The sequence below is a fragment of the Delphinapterus leucas genome, chromosome 6 (genome assembly GCF_059928025.1).
Source record: "Delphinapterus leucas isolate spDelLeu-1000000601 "Yukka" chromosome 6, BTC_Dleu_Yukka2, whole genome shotgun sequence".
Taxonomy (NCBI): Eukaryota; Metazoa; Chordata; class Mammalia; order Artiodactyla; family Monodontidae; genus Delphinapterus; species Delphinapterus leucas.
Window position 1 is genome coordinate 35,674,268 of NC_143134.1, and position 18,568 is coordinate 35,692,835.

Genomic DNA, 18,568 nt, shown 5'->3' on the forward strand with positions numbered 1-18,568 from the left:
TCAGAGCCCCAGCTAGTGTGGACAGCTGTCTAGGGCAGCTTCAGGGAACACTCAAGTGAACAGACACACTTGTGAAGGGACTGCTGGTACCTCTGACCTCCACTTATCCTCGATGTAGGACATGGAACATAAAGTATGTATAGGTCTAAGCATTCTGAACTTGAGAATGAAAATCTTCCACCAAAAATTTATTTCTAGAATGAAAACAATGTAATAAAATGATTGCTAAAAATTATTAAAGAGAGACAAGAGCAGAGCTGACAAAGGGGAAAGAAATAAATGGATGAAGATGAAGACAGCTTTAATAAGAATGCCTCTTTTGAGAAAACTCAAGGGAGACTCCTGGCACTATAATCTGAGTTTTTTAAGATGCAGTAAACTTATGCTCTGTGTGCATGCGTGTGTGGTGGGTGTGTGTGTGTTTGTATTTTGGGGGAAGAAAGTGAGAGACCTTAGATTAACTAGGTTATTAACCCAGATTAACAACCAAAGATAAAATCTAATTAGTTCCATTAAATAAATCTTTGCCATCAAAATGAAGATGTTACATAGAAAAAATAGATTTATGCATTTTTGCTTGGGGGGCATGAAAATGAACTTTGTGAACTGACCTAATAGAAACATAGCATACTGGTTGTCTTGTAACCTCCTTTCACCTGTTTTCTTGGGGCTGACAATGTGCCAGCCTCTCAGACTGTAGTTGGGACAAAGGTGGGTGGGGTGTACTGCACCTAGGAGGGCCCTGCGGTGGTGACGGCCACCCTCTCCATATGGGTGGGCGTACGGGTGGGCGACACGTGGAGCTGTGCGCGCTGGAGGTCGGCAGGAATGGGGGTGAGTGCTAGATTGTGAGTCCGAGGACAGGGTCTGCTGGACAATGGGGACCTTGTGAGTTTGTGTCTGGCACCTAAAATATAGATAAATTCAAAGACATGTATTTATATATACATGTATATCTCTGTTTTGACTTGATGGATTTTAAAACAAACATTTTAAGTTAAAAAATTTTTTTTAACATTTAAACACTAAGATATACAAATGTAACTTAAAGGGATTTCCCAATGACAAAACAGTTACTTTTTTGTAAGGAAATTTTCAGAAACTGTCTTGACTTGTACCCCTGCTCAAGCAGCCTGCTCCTGGGAGTTGGGGTCCATGCAGAATGGCTGGTCATGGCCCTCCTCTGCAGCACACTGTCACCTGACTTGACTGGGGTTGATTGTGAAAAAGCTTGCTTTTCCTGTTGCTAACAACTGTGTATATCCAGGTATCTGACTCCTGAAGTTCTTCGTGACGTTGGAAGAGACGATTGTCTTGCCTGATTTGTTCAGGCTTGGGGTGGAGCTAGAGATGAGCCAGTTAATCATTTAATTTTGTCAGGATTTGGGTTCTTCACAGTCTCGGTTTGCCTCAGGTGTTACTTTAGGGAAAATGAGCCCAGGGAGGGGGTATGGTTATTTGGATATAATTGATGTATCCGAGATCACATTAGAATCATAGCACCATCCTGGTTTCTGTATCAGCTGTCAGCCATGTGAGGGGAGGGTGGGGTATGCTAGCAGCTCTCTGGGTCAGGGGCTCCATGGGGCCCTGCTTCAGTTCTGATGTTTATTGACCAAAGTGAGCTGTTTGTTACAAAATTCACACCCAGATCTGATGAAATTGTTTACATCAATGCACTTTGGTGAGAAATTTTAACATATTTCCCTGCAGTATGCTTTATCTCCATTTTTTTCCTTCCCCCGTCACAGTTTCTCCCTTAAGTTATTTGGAAATTATGTGGGAAAATGTGCATGTTTGTGTGTTTTAAGAATTAATTGATGCTAATAGTGGTAAAACTACGGTGGATAAAAGGTCATTTTTTTGTATGAAATCAACTTAGAACTTCTTGATTTTTTTTGAAGTGAAATGGGGAATTTTACAGTTTGTCTTCAGTCTTGCTGAAGAGAAATACTGTGTGCTGACTTCACTTGGGATTTCAAAACATGGACTGTCGCTTCCGCTTGCCACTTTACTGGTCTTTGGGGATCTCACTACGTGGTAGTTTGTCCCTGCCAATCTTTAAAATAGACTCTAACAGTTATATTTGTTAAAGTAGGAGGTCCTTAAGTAAAGTGGCTACCAAATGCAAATTATTTCTCAGATCTAATTAGTATGACATGTAGAAAAAGGTTCAATTAGGTTCAATAGTTCAATTTAGCTATCTAAATTGGATTTTCCATGGATTTCTGTGATAATCACATACTTTCTGTAAGTTGTACCCATTGTTATTACTAAAACTATTAATGGATTTATAATATGAAAACAAATTTTATCTAACATCCTTGATTTACACATATTAGTTATATGGGGAAATCTAGTTTGATTTGATTGAGAAGAAATTTATTGGTGGCCGGACTGAAAATCTGAATGAGTCACCGAAGTTCATAAAGAACAAAATGAGGATTAGAGGTGAGGATTGATGACCGATGGCTTACTAATGAGAGAATCCATTGCTATACCAGAATGACATCTTCCATACTGTAATTATTAGAGCTGTTTGTTTTTGTTAGGCTTAAAGTAGCTGAGATAGGGCATAAATGGTTCTCTGATTTTCCTTCCTGTAGTTTCACCAGTGATCATTAAAGAGTGGGCAGCTTACAAAGGGAAATCTCCGCAAACCCCAGAATTGGTGGAAGCTCTTGCCTTCAGGGAGTGGACCTGCCCCAATCTGAAGAGACTCTGGCTGGGGAAGGCAGTGGAGGACAAGAACCGCAGAATGAGGGCCTTCCTGGCCTGCATGAGGTCAGACACACCAGCCATGCTCAACCCAGCCAGCGTGCCCACTCATCTCACGGTGCTGTGCTGCGTCCTACGGTAGGTGCTGCTGGCCGCTGCCTCAGCCGCTGTGTGTTCTCTAGCAGGTGCTTGTACAAATGCCTCTCAAAGATGCTTTCTGTATGAAGTAGGTGGGGGTTATTCCAGATGAATCATGTTGTCGGTTGAAGTTTGTCCTCATCTTATATTTTTATATATTATAGAAATATAGGCCATGTAAATGCAATGTGGATTTGAATTGATGCTATATAGTATATTCATAGAATAGGTATATTTGATGAACCTGTATTTTATGTAAATATCATAATGATTTTAAATATAGTTTATCCTTAAAATGTTAAAGCTTTTGAAGGCTATTGGGGAACTATATTATGTATTATTTGTAATTATTCTTCAGGGAAAATGTGTCTCTTCTTCCTCTTTCATTTATTTAAGCATATGTAGATCAGTATGGACTCTTCCTAGGGTTATAACCTGATATAACCTTGTTATTTGGTTGTTCAGTTTGTTCCAGCTCAGACCTTGGGAGTTCGTTCAGTGGCTCCTATGTCCCGTGTCCCCCCAAGCATGTCCTTGCTTTCTGACACCACAAGATGCCCAGGCTGTCCTGTATCTTCCCTGCCCTGGAACCTGCCATCTCTAAGGGGCTGGCTTCTGCCTTGGAGAGAGGGGTTTAAAAACCTAGATGTGGGCACTCTGTGCTTCCAGACCCTCTCAGCCAGTGGGCCACAGATGCCTATGTGGACACTGTTGGTGTTTTGGAGTTAATTTGAATTGGCCTATATACTTGAATCAGGTGAATTGGTTTTTTGAGGGGTTTTTTTTGGAACCAGTTTCAAACTTAGGAAAAAGTTGCAAGTATAATACAAAGAGCTTTTTTTTTTTTTAAATACTTGGATGTTTAAAAGAAATACTTGTGATTTTCTAACAAACAGGGACACTGTCCTATGTAACCACAATACGGCCATCAGGATCAATCAACATTAATACTTTATTTCTATCTTAACTTCAGGGTTTTGTTTCAGAGCCTCCCTTTGTATTTGGAGGTGAAGTTCCATTGGTCTTCAGCAGATGCTGTAGAGGGAAGAGCTGTTCCTCTGCTCCTCCTTGTCTCATCCATGCTGTGCATTTGTGCTCTGACCACTTGACAAAGGGGGCGTCTGCCTGGCTTCTCCAGCGAGGCCATTCCGTCCCCCTCGTAACTAATATGACTTCATGGGAGGCACTTTGTGTAAAAATGCCATTCCTCCTCAGACTTCAGTGTATTTATATCAACATGGGCTCCTGGCTTCATCGATGACTTGTGGTCCACTGCTGCTGTCATGTAATTTGGTACTCCACTGTCACCTGTTGGGCCAGTTGGGGGACTCGTCAGTCTGGCCTCCATGTGAGCACTTCTGTGCAGAGACTCTGACCTTACCGTGGATGCCCCCTTTTCCCAGCAGCCCTGGTTTCTAGTGATGGGGTCAGTATTGGACACCAGGCTCTTGACAGCAACTTTGCTGCTCCCAGACCTTCCCCAGTATGCGTACAGGCACACAAACAACTGCATGTTTATAGACTTCCGCTTCTGATTTCTTCAACCTGCCCATCCTAGCTCTCCCTTCCCATGTGTATGGTCTCTGGCCCTGACAAACAGTGAGAGCCTGGGGCCCAGCTGCCATACAGGTCGTCACCTGCCCCAGCCCTGTGTGTCCCATCCCCCTGGGCTGGCGCCTTCTCCATGGTCCCCTGACCCCCACTGGGTCTCACCTGCTTCTTGAGGACGGGGGCAGAGCTTTAGTCAGGTGTTTATTTCCTCGAGTTTCCTACATTCATAACAGACTTTAAGGCCAATAACTTATTTAGAAGCCTTTCCTTAATTAAATTGAGGTTGACTAAAATTAGCATACTGTATCAGTTTCTTATCTTTATCTCCATTGAGGATTAGCTAGTGAGAAAGACTAGTTTTTTTGTTTTGGTTTTAGAATCCTCTTCTGGTTTCCTCTGATGGAGAGTTCATTTTATATTAGCCAAAACGTTAAGATTAAGACTTTGGGTGCTCTAAGATCAAATTAGCGGTAATAATTTTGGTTACTTTGTTCGTGTTTCTTCCGAGTTTAAACTGATGTGTGGCCTTTAATCTAGTGGGTGGACAGCTAACTGTCTACCGTATACCTGACCTGAAGGTCCCCCTGGGCACTGAGTGAGGATGATGTGTGCTGTGCCTAAGGCTTGTTTGGCTGCCTCTTGGCCAGAAGCAGCTGTGCATTAGTGCAGGACAAGCCACTGCTGCGTTGATGTGAGCACAGTGCTCACGTTATTTCATGCTCCTTGGGATGGCGGTGCCTTCACTTGTCTCTCCATGCACTGGGCCTCTTGGGACACTGGGTTGCCTGGTGGGTGCAGACTGGACAGTGTGACCAGGCCCCACTCTTTTTTTTTATATATATCTTTTGGGTTTTGTTTTTTTTTTTAACTTTTTATTTTACATTGGAGTATAGCGAATTAACAGTGTTGTGATAGTTTAAGGTGCACAGCAAAGCAATTCAGCCACACGTATACACGTATCCGTTCTCCCCCATACGCCCCTCCCATCCAGGCTGCCACAACATTGAGCAGAGTTCCCTGTGCTATACAGTAGGTCTTTATTGGTTATCCTTTTTAAATGTAGCAGTGTGTACATGTCAATCGCAAACTCCCTAACAATCCCTTCCCTCCACCCTTCCCCCACTGGTAACCATAAGTTCATTCTCTAAGTCTGTGAGTCCACTTCTGTATTGTAAATACATTCATTTGTATAACTTCATTTTAGATTCCTCACATAAGCAATATCATACGGTATTTCTCTTTCTCTGTCTGACTTACTTCAGTCCGCATGACAGTCTCTTGGTCCATCCATGTGGCTGCAAATGGCATTATTTTATTCTTTTTTATGGCTGAGTAATATTCCATTGTATATATCTTCTTTATCCATTCCTCTGTCAATGGACATGTAGGTTGCTTCCGTGTCTTGGTTATTGTAAACAGTGCTGCAGTGAACATTGGGGTGCATGTATCCTTTCGGACCATGTTTTTCTCCAGATATATTACTGGGCCCCACTCTTTGTCTTTGTGGCCCTTCCTTGGCCATTACCCCAGAAACAGCTATGCTTCTTTTAGGCACTGTTCAGATGGCCTTTGGAAAGTCTTTCCAGATTTCAGGATTGTCCTGGTCCTTGTTATTTATTTTTTTGTGTTGTTTATAAAAAACATGCTCATTTTAGAACTTGAAAAGGTTAATAAATGCAGCTAGTGATCTCTCATTTCACCAAACCTCTTCCTGTGCTTATCTCTGTGGTGTCGAGAAGCTACGGTGAGTGCAGCTCAGGTTCCCTCGTATTTGCTACTCTGGTGGAAGCCAGAAGACATGCTTGGTTGTGCAGACTGTTGTGTGCATTATGGGCTTGGAGCCATGGAGTTTCCCACTTGGAAAGACTCACAGTTTCAGATCCTGAGGAGGAGGGGCTTACCTACTGAGGCGAGGTGGTTGGGGAGAGATGAGAGAGAATGGCTTATGGAACCAGTCTCGGGGATTTGGGGCCAGGACACCAGTAAATGGGTTGGTCCACTTCTGCTAAGAGTATTTGTTCTACCTTCATGAGTGTTTTGGGCCACAGGGACAAGCAGGTAAAGAAGGATTCCCTGCATGGCTTCTGTTTGATTGATGGGTATGACCTGCTGAGAACGTGGGGTGAAGAGTGGGAAGGGCATGGAGCAGGGGTTTGGGGGGGGGTGCGGTGCAAATGAGTAAGAGGGTTGGTGTATGTCTCCAAGAGCCTGCCAAGGACAGGCTGTGGCCTGGGTCCGTGGCCCAGTGGTCTTTCTCTGGCGAAATTGCAGCTGTGTGACAAAGGTCTGCTGAGGATGGGGGAGGGGGCAACAAAGGGCAGAGCCTGTGTCCCAGATATGGTAAGGCCCTGTGGAGGCCACACAGCATGACCCTTGGCCTTGATGGCTGGGGCGGGGCAAATGTCCGCAGTCACAAGTTTGGGCTGTCATCCCAAAGGCTCTCCCCTTCCTTTAATCTTTTTTTTTTTTTAACATAATTTCAAACTTGAAGAAATTATAAGATTAGTACAAAAAGTTGGTGGCTATTCTTCACCCAGATTCCCCACATATTAACCTTTTACTGCAGTGGCTTTCTCCTCTTCTCTCCATGTGTCTGTGTGTTTGTCCTTAATCCCTTGAATGGAAGTTGTGAATGTGATACCCCTTTACCCCTAAACTCTTTATGTTTCCTAAAAAAACAAGGGCATTATCAAAATCAGAAAAATAATACTAATACATCTGATCTACAGATCTTACTTAGATTTCTCCTATTATCCCAATAACATCCTTTGTTAGCAACAAAATCTTGCCTTGTGCTTGTGCTCAGGTGCCTTGTCTCCTCCAATCTCAGACAGCTTCTCGTGTTTCTTTGGGTTGATGCAGAGATGTTTCTGAAGAATAAACACTGGTTTGTTTGCAGACCAGGGATCTGCAGATCATACGTCTTTTAGACAGCATGTGAACTGATGCGTGTGGCTGCTCCAGGAAATTGTGTTTAAAAACAGGCAGCCAGCCCCTGGGTGCGGTTTGTCAACCTCTGGGTAGACTATTTTCTCCGTCTAGATTTGCCTCTGTTCCTTCGCAATGAGATTCCGCTTCTGCCTTTGGGGCAGGCATACCCCAGCCGGGAGGTAGTGGTTTTCTCTGTGCTTTCACTAGTGATATCAGCACCCATACAACAGCAATAAGGAGAATGGGGGAAGAAATGGCAGTCAAATCTCTAGAAATCCTTGTAGTGAAGATGAGGAGGGGCCAGCATCTGAGCAGAGGTTCAGTGTGAGGGTGAAGCAAGTGTCCAGAACAGAACAGAAAGCAGCCTTTCCTAGGGTACAGCTGAGACCAGACAGACGAGATCCTTATCCAAGACAGCTTCTGAGAAGACAGACTGAGTTACGTTCTGGAGGAACTTAATAAATACAATAAGGGAGATAGAGGGCTTGAGCCCCCAAACAAGTGCAGGCTTTTCCAACACCCCAAGGAGCATACCAGGGTCCAGCTCCCCATCTGTGCCAATAGGAGGCAGACCACATTGGTCCCCCAAGTGATGTGGAGACCTGCTTCTGTTCCAGCTTCCGTGCTTCTAAAGGGTAGTGAGAGGAGAGGTGACGAAGGGGGAACTGCAGATACCCTCAGACTTCCATGGTAGGAAACTTAAGGCCTGACCCAGGAGGAAGACATGGAAAAGAATGTCTAGAGAGAACTGAGAAACACAAAGTGATTGAAAACACTGTCAGTGCACAGATAGGAAGAGCGTGAACACGTGAGATAACCAAGGGTCAGTTTTTGCTGCTCTCATCTTTGCCCCTGACTGCAGTGCCATTGGTGCCATCCATGTTCTATGGTATTTAAGCTGTCTATCTATGTACATGTGTATCTTTATGAACACACTTCATACTCTTTCTACATCCAGAAAGTCTTTCTGAGGACTTACATTGAAAAAGAAATAAAGGGTGACTTTGTTAAAATGTAAATAGAAAGCCAAATGGAGGAAGTGGTAGGTATTCTAACCCAAAAGGCTTCTCATTGTTGCAGCTGAACTGACTGCTGAGAGTCTTTGCTGCCAGAAAAACCAGGAAAGATCTTAAGAAAACCAGCCTGTCCCCAAAACAATCTTTTCCTGATTCATAATTTTTAAAGAAACATCTAGCCTAGGGCTAGGGGATGAAGAGGCGAGTTAATGTTTCATAGATCTGCAGGATGAAAAGAGTTGTAATGATGGATGGTGGGAGGATGTCTGTGCAACACCGTGAATGTACCTAATGCCCTCGCACTATCCACTTAAAAATGGTTAAAGTGGTAAATTTTATGTTATGTGTATTTTACCACAATTTTTAAAAAAATAAGAAATAAAAGGGTTGTATAACACGGGTACTTAGGCAAAGAACATTGTATGTTGAGCAAAATCTTTCCACAATAATTTTTTTCAGAGAAAAGTAGGGAGACTTTCTTCAGATTTGCTGTTTCTTGCATCAAGCCCTGGTAAAAACTCAGTATGATTGTTTTATTTAAGATATTTGGCACTCAAACAATTGCAAAGGGTGTTATTTTTGTCATTGTAAATGTTGACAGTTTAATGAAGTAAAACTTTTACATCACTCGAATCTAAATACCATACATCCACTGTTTGTTTACCTTGAAATTGCATGCCCTTTCTGCTTCTACTACATAATTTTACCATGAAGTATATAAGCTCTGTGCCTCCACTTCCCCATCTCTACAATGGGATAGTAATGGTTCCTGCCTCAGAGTTGCTGTGACCACTTGAGGAATCAGTGTGTGTAAATACTCAGACTAGTGCCTGGCACCAGCAAGCACTTTCATTTTTCTATTGGGATTTTTATTGAAAATACTTCTCTTAATCAGCTGGATGAAACTTCCTCCTTCACCTTTTAGGTTTATGTTCCTGTGGGTGGATGTTAATTATTACAGAAATGAGAGCGGGCTCTGTACCAACCCTGAGGCTGATTTTTGTTGACTTAAATTTTAAGCACTGAGAAAACGTTCTCAGCAGACAGGACTGGAAAGAGTTTTGTTAGGCATGTCACAGTTCTCCAGACTCCTTTTAAGCTATTTGCCAGAGATCACATAGGGATCTATGTATCTCCAGAAGTTATTTTTGGTGATCATCTGGCAACTTGGCTAGGTCATCCTTCAAGTTTGCTGAATGCAGAGACTTAGGAACCACTGGACATGCAGTGAGACTTATGATGAAGTTCTTAGTGGTTATCCCTTTACTCTCTCACACCCAAATACTATTTGGGATTGTGCCTTCGCTTAATGTCCTGGAGGTTGTCACTGGGGCAGTGCCGTGCGGCAAGGTGAGTAAAGGGGAAATGATTGGCAGAGAAAAGGGACCGTGGACACCTGGCAGTTCTCAGGCAGATAGTACAAATGGAAGTTGAAGTTGTAGAAATTGATTTCCCTTTAGCTGCTCACACCAGGGTGGCCCCAGTAAGTCTGTGTGTCCCCAGGGATTGCAGGTACCAGTTCTGAAGGCTGAAGCTTTAGTTCTTGTCCCTGCTGTCCCTTCCTATTCCACTGCAGGGCATTCACCTGCCACTGCCAGAGCCCCTTCTGTGCAGACGGTTCGCACAACACTTCATCAGGAGATAAATCTTGCTTATTTGGACCTAGGGCCTGCCTCCCAGGTATCCTGTCTTGAATTAAAATAGATAAATCATATAAATTTGCGCTTAACATATATTTTCAGGGTTTCAGGGTAAAATTTGTGCTTAACTTTTACCTCAAAAAAGTAAAGTTGTATCGAAAAATCACTTACCAGCTGGTTTGCAGTGTGTTTAAATTTAGTGTTATTTTTAATTACTCCAAACATTCTGATCAGCCCAGATGATGATTAGGTTTTCACTTGTAATTGGCATCATCCAGTGAAAATAGAAAAGCTGGGTAAGAAATCCATATAGGCCTCCTTAGCTTGTGTCACCCTGAGTCTCCTTAGAACCTGAACACCAGGTTATGCATGTGACTGGTGACTGCTCCATCCTGACACCAGGCCTTCTCTGTCTACCCGCTGTAGGTATATGGTGCAATGGCCTGGAGCACGGATACTGCGTCGCCAGGAGCTGGATGCCTTCCTGGCACAGGCGTTGTCCCCCAAACTCTATGAGCCTGATCAGCTGCAGGAGCTCAAGGTAATTGACAAGCCTCATTCCTTGTTTTGGGAAGTCTTGTTTTGGAGTTCTGTGAGACACAGCTAACCTCACGGAGGAGTCACTCAGTGCACTAAACTAGTAATAATAATGACGTGAACTTAGAGCCTTCAGGGCAAAAGGAATTTCCTTCCCGGTTATGGAAACAGTCAAGTCTACTTTTGTTCGATAAAGGTTTTTCCCTTGTTTACCAATGGGTGTTTATTCTTGTTTTCCACATCAGGAAATAAACTTGCCTTTTATTTCAGGTGGGGATCCCAAACCCTGGGAGGGCTTGGTCCTAAGAATTTACTAACATCTGGCCAGGATTCTTTTTCTTGTTTCGTTCTGTTGTTCCTAAATACAACATTCGTTTTCTCTAAAAAATAGTCTTTGCCCTCCTAGTATTGTAAATCCCTTTTAAAAAAACCACTTGAAGAACAATGTTATGTCATCATCCCTGTGCCCTTTTAGTCAGCATTTAACATCGTATTCCTTTTAATTTTCCCTTCTAGTATTCCTTTTTTTCTTTAATTGTTTTGACAGTATTAATTTTCTCCATGTTGTCACCTGATTTTTTGGTGTGCTTATCTTTTCAGTGCACTTTTATTAGTCACTGTGTCCACATGGCTGTACTCGCTTTCTAATTTCTACACTAAATTTTAGAAAATTCAAGACTTTTCAGAGTTAGCTAAATTAGTGGATCTGCCTTTTCTTTTTAATGTACAGGGTTTTGTTTTTTTTCTTTGCCATTGGTTTGGTTTTCTTTTGTTGTTGTTTGTGTTTTTTGTTTGTTTTTTACAGAATTTGATTTGTAATCAAGTAATCTCTTTTGACAAAATCGCCTCCACTTTTAGATCTTTTTGCCATTCTTTATGAAGGCGTTCTTTCCCTGCAGAAGAGTTTTAGGCTCATTTGATGGGTTTTCAGTATTCTACTGTTGGGGCTCAATAAATCTCTGGTTTCCCCTAAACTACTGAGTTAAATTCAGTAATCCGGTGTTGACCCTGAACTGTGTGGAGCCCATGTCATTTGTGGTCGCCTTAGGCTTCTGATGACTTTGAAACAAGCTAAACTAAAGACAACCAAACTTAGGAGAATCTACCTCAAATTGTATTCTTTGTAGTTCAAGCTTTTCTGTTTGTTAGGCAGAAATTATTTTTTTTAAATGGTTTTGAATTTAAGTTTTCATTCTAGAATATTTGGCCGGGTGTCCCCCCGAGAGGCTGGTACTAAGTGCAGGCTCTCCCTCCCTGTGTCCTAGCGTGTGGTGCCATCACCACCATCTTCACCAGCAGACTGTGCTCAGGGGTGTTGTAAATACTTTTACTAGAGTGTGGTGCCATCCCTCTACCTCTACTTCCTGTTTCTCTTATTTAGATTATTACATCAGTATTGACATCCCAGTTCTGAAAATCAGACCGCCAGGTATCAGGTATGCCCACCAAGCCTTATTCACCATCAACTTGCTTTTACTCAAAGTTCATCTTCTCCCATATCCTTTTCATTTTTGGATCAACACATAGGATATAACTTTTGAAAGACAGTCGCACTCTGAGCTTTCATTTTGGTTCTTTTGAGGTCTTAGTGCTTTCATAATTTTCTCCTGATTCTTCATCTAAAGCCAGGCGTTTCTAGAGCCGTGTTTAGAAAGACCCATTTTATGTGCAGTTACTTCAAGCCCACCACTATCCCTTTGGGTCTTGCTGGTCTGGAGGTCTGTGTTCCTTTCACCAAGGACAGCCTGCATCGTTAGTGCTTCATTCACGAGCACCATAAATTCTGAAAGAGCTGGAAGGGAAAATAACAGCATTCATTGGGTGGAAGGATAGTTGGGGTTTTTTTAAGATCAGAGATCCTCTCAGCTATCAGATTGAGAACTGATAGGAATAATCATTATTTAAATGAACAAAAATCCCTATGCAGAGACTGAGGGTCCCAAAATTCAGTGATAGAAAAGTAAATTTCAAAATTGCTTTTTCACTTAACCATTAAAGTTGTTTTGATATTTCAAAAGCAATGACGATGCTTTTCTATAAAATACCATTTTCCTGTTGAGGATATAGTCAACTCTTGATTTTTGTTGTTCTTTTAGGGGCCATTATCCAGTTTGTGGATTGCCCAGATCCTGTTTTTCTTCTCCCATTTTTGTCCATTATATGCTTTGAGAATAAATAGGAGAAGAGAAAGAAAAGACCTAATTTTGAACAGTTTGGCCTCTTGATGGCTATTCTGATAGGAGGTTTGGCGGGAAAAGATGTTGAAACCGTTGGTTTAAATGAATTTGCAAGAGTTTCATCTTGTCCAGTCTCTGTCCTCCCGCCACGACCCTGAATAGTTGAGTGTTCTGCGTGGTTCCTTGAGGATCCGTGACAATGATTGACTGACGGCCTTCACTTTTTCCCGGGTTTATTTTTGTGGCGCTTCTCCTAGGTTACCAGCACAAAAATAATGACTAAGGTAAAATCAGCACTGACACTGTGTTTGGAGGAGGGCGGGTGAAGGATGAGGAGAAGGACCTTTGCACAGTTTTAATATTTATCCAGTTTCTTTCTGCCTTGCTTTTGACATCCCTATAATTGCCTTAAATTCTTTTAACAGTTTCACATGCCAAGTGCAGAATTAAAAGATGGAAAATGAAGAGCTTTAAAGACAGTAGTAGGGACGTGCAGCATGTCTGTGATACCTGTAAGAATTGTTGTGCGTATAGGTAAATATGACAAATCAAAGTAAGAGTCTGTTGCCCAGTAATTAGAAGTTGGACCAAGTAACCTCACTGGAATTTGGTTCTTGAACTAATTGGCCAGAGCTACATTCCATATTTGTATTTCCTGGGAGATCATAAAATTTTGTCACTATTTTTCTAGTTGAGGAACTTTGAATAACGGTGAATATTTTATCTTATGTGGTATAAGAGAATGAGGTTGGAATGTGAATATTGCAACCATTTCTATGATCAAGGGTTCAGATTCTGGTGCCACCAGATCAGTTTTGTGACCTTGAGCTCTCTGTGACTCAGTTTCTCCATCTATGAAATGGAGTACTAACAGCAGTATCATACATGAGATTGTTGAGATGTTAATGAAATAATATATGGAAAAATACTTAAGAGTGATGTCTGATACATATTTATTAAGTGCCCCGTAAATATTAGACAGTATTATGTGTGCAATGAACACTTAGGGGATGAAATATAAAACACCACGTAAAGTAATTAAAAATTTTTTTGAATGAAGTGAAATCCACACAGCAATTGAGATTTTATTCACATTATTTAGGCAGTTTTTATTTTAAGAATTTTTCTCTATTGAATTAATGGTAGTTGTTATTTCTAAAACAAACTGACTTGAAAATCATTTTTTAAACCCGTAAAAACACAATTCTTCAACTAATGATGAGGCCATTTAAAATAAATATATATGTGTGTGGATAATGTAGATTTATCCATTCCTCCCATCCGCTCACTGGGAGGTTACTTGTTCTAACTAGGGTGCTTCTGTGTTCCATGCACTGGCTCCCATTGCTTAGCCTCAGCACGCAGATGGCCATCTGCCCGAAATGGTTTTGAGCTGTATTAGTTAAATAAGGGCTAAGGGTGGATATGACCAACACCACCAGTGACTAAGAAATGACAGCAGTATCGGATTTCACCAGAAGGACCCCACTGGCACTTTGTTATAAAGCAAACGTCTTTAGAGCAGCATCAGCACCATCGTTCCCTTCCCCTCAGCCTTGACCTGGTCCTCCCTCCTCTGGCCTGGAAGGCTGTGGGCTGACAGTGAGAGAGCGGCTAGAGGCCTGGTTGCCATGGTCCCTGCAGAGGGTCCAGGGGATGGGTTTCTGCACAGGCAGCCTCCAAGCTTGGGCTGGCATCGCTGCTGTGCCACTTTCCCGCAGCGTCAGTGTTTAGGGAGGAGAAACTCCCTCTTTCTGCCTCAGGACTCAGAAGAAGGGAGTTTCCACTTCCTTTCTGCAGTGCAGAGAAAGGCAAGGCCGGTGGGGATCTAAGTAAGTTAGGTGACTTTTTTTTTTCCATTTTGACCCTCTTTCTCTCCCCTTTCTGCTCATAAATGTAAAAAGGCATCTAATTCTATCATCCTGACCCCACCTGCCCTCAACTGAACATGTTTATTAGTTCCCTTTTCTGACACTACGTTAGAGAAGCAGGAGCCAGCAGAGGTGGGCTGGGAGCGATGGACAGACTTCTCCAGGTTCAGGAGGTTCTTTACTGCATTGACTTCAAATTTAAAAAAAAAAGGGGGGGGAGGTTGGAAAACACAGTGTTAGCTGATAATGGGAATGTTGACACTGACAGCACAAAACATCAGATAATCAAATTCGTTAGTATTTGGCACTGGAGTCATCTTTTTTATCTTTAATGAAAAGCCAGTTTACCTGCCACAATTAGGCATTGCTTAGTTTGGTACCCATAAAGACTGCATTCTCAAGAGACCATCACCTTAGAAAATAAGCGTGGAAGGTGGGAAGACAGAAACCAGGACAGTTAAAGCTCAGTCCTGGATAATCCACAAACAAGGTCCTTCACAGATAATCAAGAGTTGACTGTATTTGTCAGTGTTTCTTATCCTACACATTAGATGCTAGAAGAAAGGGCTGTGTGTACAAAGGAAGGCTCACAGCACTAATGACTGAGTGAGAAGAACCCACAGATACAAGTCTTTAGCTTCTGATAGTCTGCATGGTTCAAATACAGTGTTTTTGCTGTTGTGTTCTTTCATTTATAAGCTATCCATTTCTCCTAAAACATTTTGACAGTCTCATTAATAAGTTGCTATCTAAAACATTAACATATAAAATAATGTAAACATAAAGTACAAACTTAAGAATGAAATTATACCAAGTAATTTTTTAAGATAACTGCTTGAAAAATGCAGAATCTTAATAGAGTATTCCTTTTTACAACATTTCTGTTAATATATTACCAGTGTTTAGAATCTTCAGTGTAAGATTTTATTTCGTAAATGAATTGTGGGCTTCTTAACTGCTAAGGAGACTATTAATGATTTGTTACTTTGTCATGTGTCCACCTTAAATACACTATTACTTGATACTTGTGTAACTGTTTACAAATTCCAAATTGAAATATTTCAGTGTGTTTATCAAACAGTCTCTTAAATGTAAATTTGTTAAATAACGTAAGTCTTTCTGTTCAGACAAGTCAGTGTTAAGACACTGTAAGGTAGTGATAGGGCTGCTTAGGGGGCATTTGGTTGAGGGGTGTGCTCATTACCTGTGGAGAGTTGTAGTCAGACATTGTAAGAATTGGATACTGTAGTATTCTTACTCCATAGAAATCACTCTTTTCCATTTAAAGATTGAGAACCTAGACCCCCGCGGCATTCAGCTGTCAGCTCTCTTCATGAGTGGCGTGGACATGGCCCTGTTTGCGAACGACGCGTGTGGCCAGCCAGTGCCCTGGGAACACTGCTGTCCTTGGATGTATTTTGATGGGAAGCTCTTCCAGTCCAAACTCCTCAAAGCAAGCCGGGAAAAGACCCCACTCATCGACCTCTGTGATGGTCAGGTCAGTTGCAAGAAAGCAGGCTGGGTGGGGCGGGGAGGAGCAGGTGGCCACCTCCAACCAGAATGAAATAACGCTCACTGGCTAATCTGTCGTCTTTCCTACCGAATTTGTAACAAGCCTGTGCGACAGGAATTTGATTTAGATTGGGCCCAGCCCAGTGTGTAACTAAATGCCAGTTTAGTGCCCAGCTCAGGATATACACTTGGTTCTCATTATTCACGGTAATTATATTCTATATATTCGCCTTGAACACTGAATTAGCAAATACTGAACCTTTGCTCTTAGGGGAAATATACGGTTAGGTTCCTGCAAGCCTCCCGTCACATCATCTTCATCAACCAGTCACTACGTAACCTTGTTTTACGTGTGTTTCTGTTTAAATACTTCTTAATGCATATATATTGTTAATTCACTCACATTGAACTTATGGCCGACAGCACTATAACTCAGCCTCACCAAAGCTCATTTAACTAACACGTGCATTTTCTCTGTAAGGTACATCACAGCCTAGCACTTGGGAACACTAGTCAGTACTCAGCACTGCTCTTGGGGCCGTTTGAAACAGCAAAATCATTCACAAAAACACGAAAAGTGTGGCACTAAGGAGACAGTGAACAGGACACATGTTTACAGTATAAAAGCTGAAACACGAAGGCAATGCTGTGTCTTCTTCAAGCTCAGGTGGCAACTCAAACTTTATCCCACTTAGCAAATGTCTTCAGATGACTATGAAAATGCCAGGAGTATTGATTTTGAGGTTACAAATAAATTTTAGCAAGTGGGTAAGTGTGCAGATGTGGAACTCATGAATAATGAGGATTGACTGTACTTTTTAAAAATCCTGATTTAAAAATAAAGTGAAGTAGGTTATGAGGTTATCTTGTCCCTTTGTATAAAAGAAGCTCACATGTGCTGCAAGCTTCTAAACCTTAGACTACAAAACATGCATTCTCCCACGTGCTGCTTTAGTCAAGCTCAGTCTAAAGACAGATTTACAGAGTAAGCAGATTTTCAATTTCTCTGATTACAGATTGGTTGCTGGTGTACATATTTGTGTATTTATTAACAAAAGACACTCAAGTTGAATGTTTCTGATGTTTTTTCACAGTGGAATTTGACCTACACAAGTTGTATTGTCCCCATTTTTGCAGGTGACTGAACAGTCGTCTCACAGACAGCCCCACAGACAGATCAATTGGGCTGTTGTCCTGTCCAGTCTCAAAGAGCTCTAGGCTTCCCTTAAAAAGCATCTGTCACTCTGTGCCTCAGTGCCTTCTCTATAAAATACAGTAAATACCTGACCTAAAATTGAATTGATAGGAAAGTACATTTTAAAGATGTGAACTAGGCATCATCTACCCCCTGGTCCACAAGTGGAAGGAAGGCTGTGAGCATGATCTGTCTGGACTTAGTCACTGATGTTGAGAACCAAATTCATTTTCAGTTAATAAACTTTATAGTAAATGGTTCTCACCTGAAGATATGCTGAGAAAGTAGAAATTTAAATTCCTGTTTTATAAGATTAAGATTATGAGATGAAGAGGTATCTGTTAATCTTTTTTTTTTTTTTTTTTGCATTTTTGCTTTTGGGGTCATGTTTGCATTCTGTAAACAAGTATCACTGAGCAGATTGTGACTGTGTTATTTATGGGTAAATAAGTAGGCATGGCACAGTGGTCAGCATGTCTCATTTCTTTCCTGTTCTTTCCGATTCAATTGAAACCTTGTGAGTGAAGTTTTCACATGCCAGTCCTTGACTTCCAGGCCGAGCAAGCCGCCAAGGTAGAAAAGATGCGGCAGAGCATCCTGGAAGGGCTGAACTTCTCCCGGCAGAGCCACCCGCTCCCCTTCCCACCGCCAGCGGCGCTGCCTTTCTACCCCACCTCCGTGTACCCACGGCACTTCGGGCCCGTCCCACCAGCACAGGGCCGAGGGCGGGGCTTTGCAGGTGAGTGTGTCCATCACTGTACATAGGGACTTGCTAGAGTGGGGAGACAGACGCACGTACAGCGTGCAGGCCTTCTTAGTGGGCAATATCCTGCTGTGTTGAGACCTTGTAAATAATTGACAGGCTTAGTTATGAAGTTTGCAGCAACATCTCTTCACATTAGAAAGGAGCAAACTTGATCCCGGAAGAGATTATGTATCGGAAAGGGAGCGGGAACTACAAAAGCTATTAATAGCAGAGATAAGATTTTAAAATTGGTCAGTGTAGCTGAAAACTCTGCTCACGTTTGTGATTTAAGATTTTCTCACGTGTGGGGTCAGTGGAGCTCTCCTCCACTAAGGCCACCTCCCAAGTCTGTGGCAGAGCCCACAGCAGTAGTGTTCGGTCTCCAGAGGCTCCTCCAAGAGCAGGCAAGGCGACATTTCAGTGTTATTGGTGACAAGAGGGGTCAGGAGTCTCCTCCCTGGCAGCTGATGGTGTAAGAACGACAGCTGAAGGACAAGGGGGTTGCTCTGCCTGAAAGCCCACTGGTGGCTCTCCCTG

The 18,568-nt window shown here is 42.2% G+C and overlaps 1 protein-coding gene across 4 annotated transcripts in view; it reads left to right on the top strand.

The window, feature by feature from the left end:
• The window catches only part of FAM120A (family with sequence similarity 120 member A), a 104,331-nt gene that overhangs the window by 74,431 nt on the left and 11,332 nt on the right, over nucleotides 1-18,568 (top strand). For 3 of the 4 annotated variants that reach the window (XM_089912987.1, XM_022564594.3, XM_089912985.1), the window contains 4 exons: nucleotides 2,607-2,856; nucleotides 10,421-10,535; nucleotides 15,868-16,077; nucleotides 17,842-18,025. In XM_089912987.1, the coding sequence (XP_089769113.1) occupies nucleotides 2,607-2,856; nucleotides 10,421-10,535; nucleotides 15,868-16,077; nucleotides 17,842-18,025 (759 nt within the window). Of the gene's footprint in view, nucleotides 1-2,606; nucleotides 2,857-10,420; nucleotides 10,536-11,912; nucleotides 12,253-15,867; nucleotides 16,078-17,841; nucleotides 18,026-18,568 lie in introns of those variants that run through there. The other variant, XM_089912986.1, reaches the window with a different exon arrangement.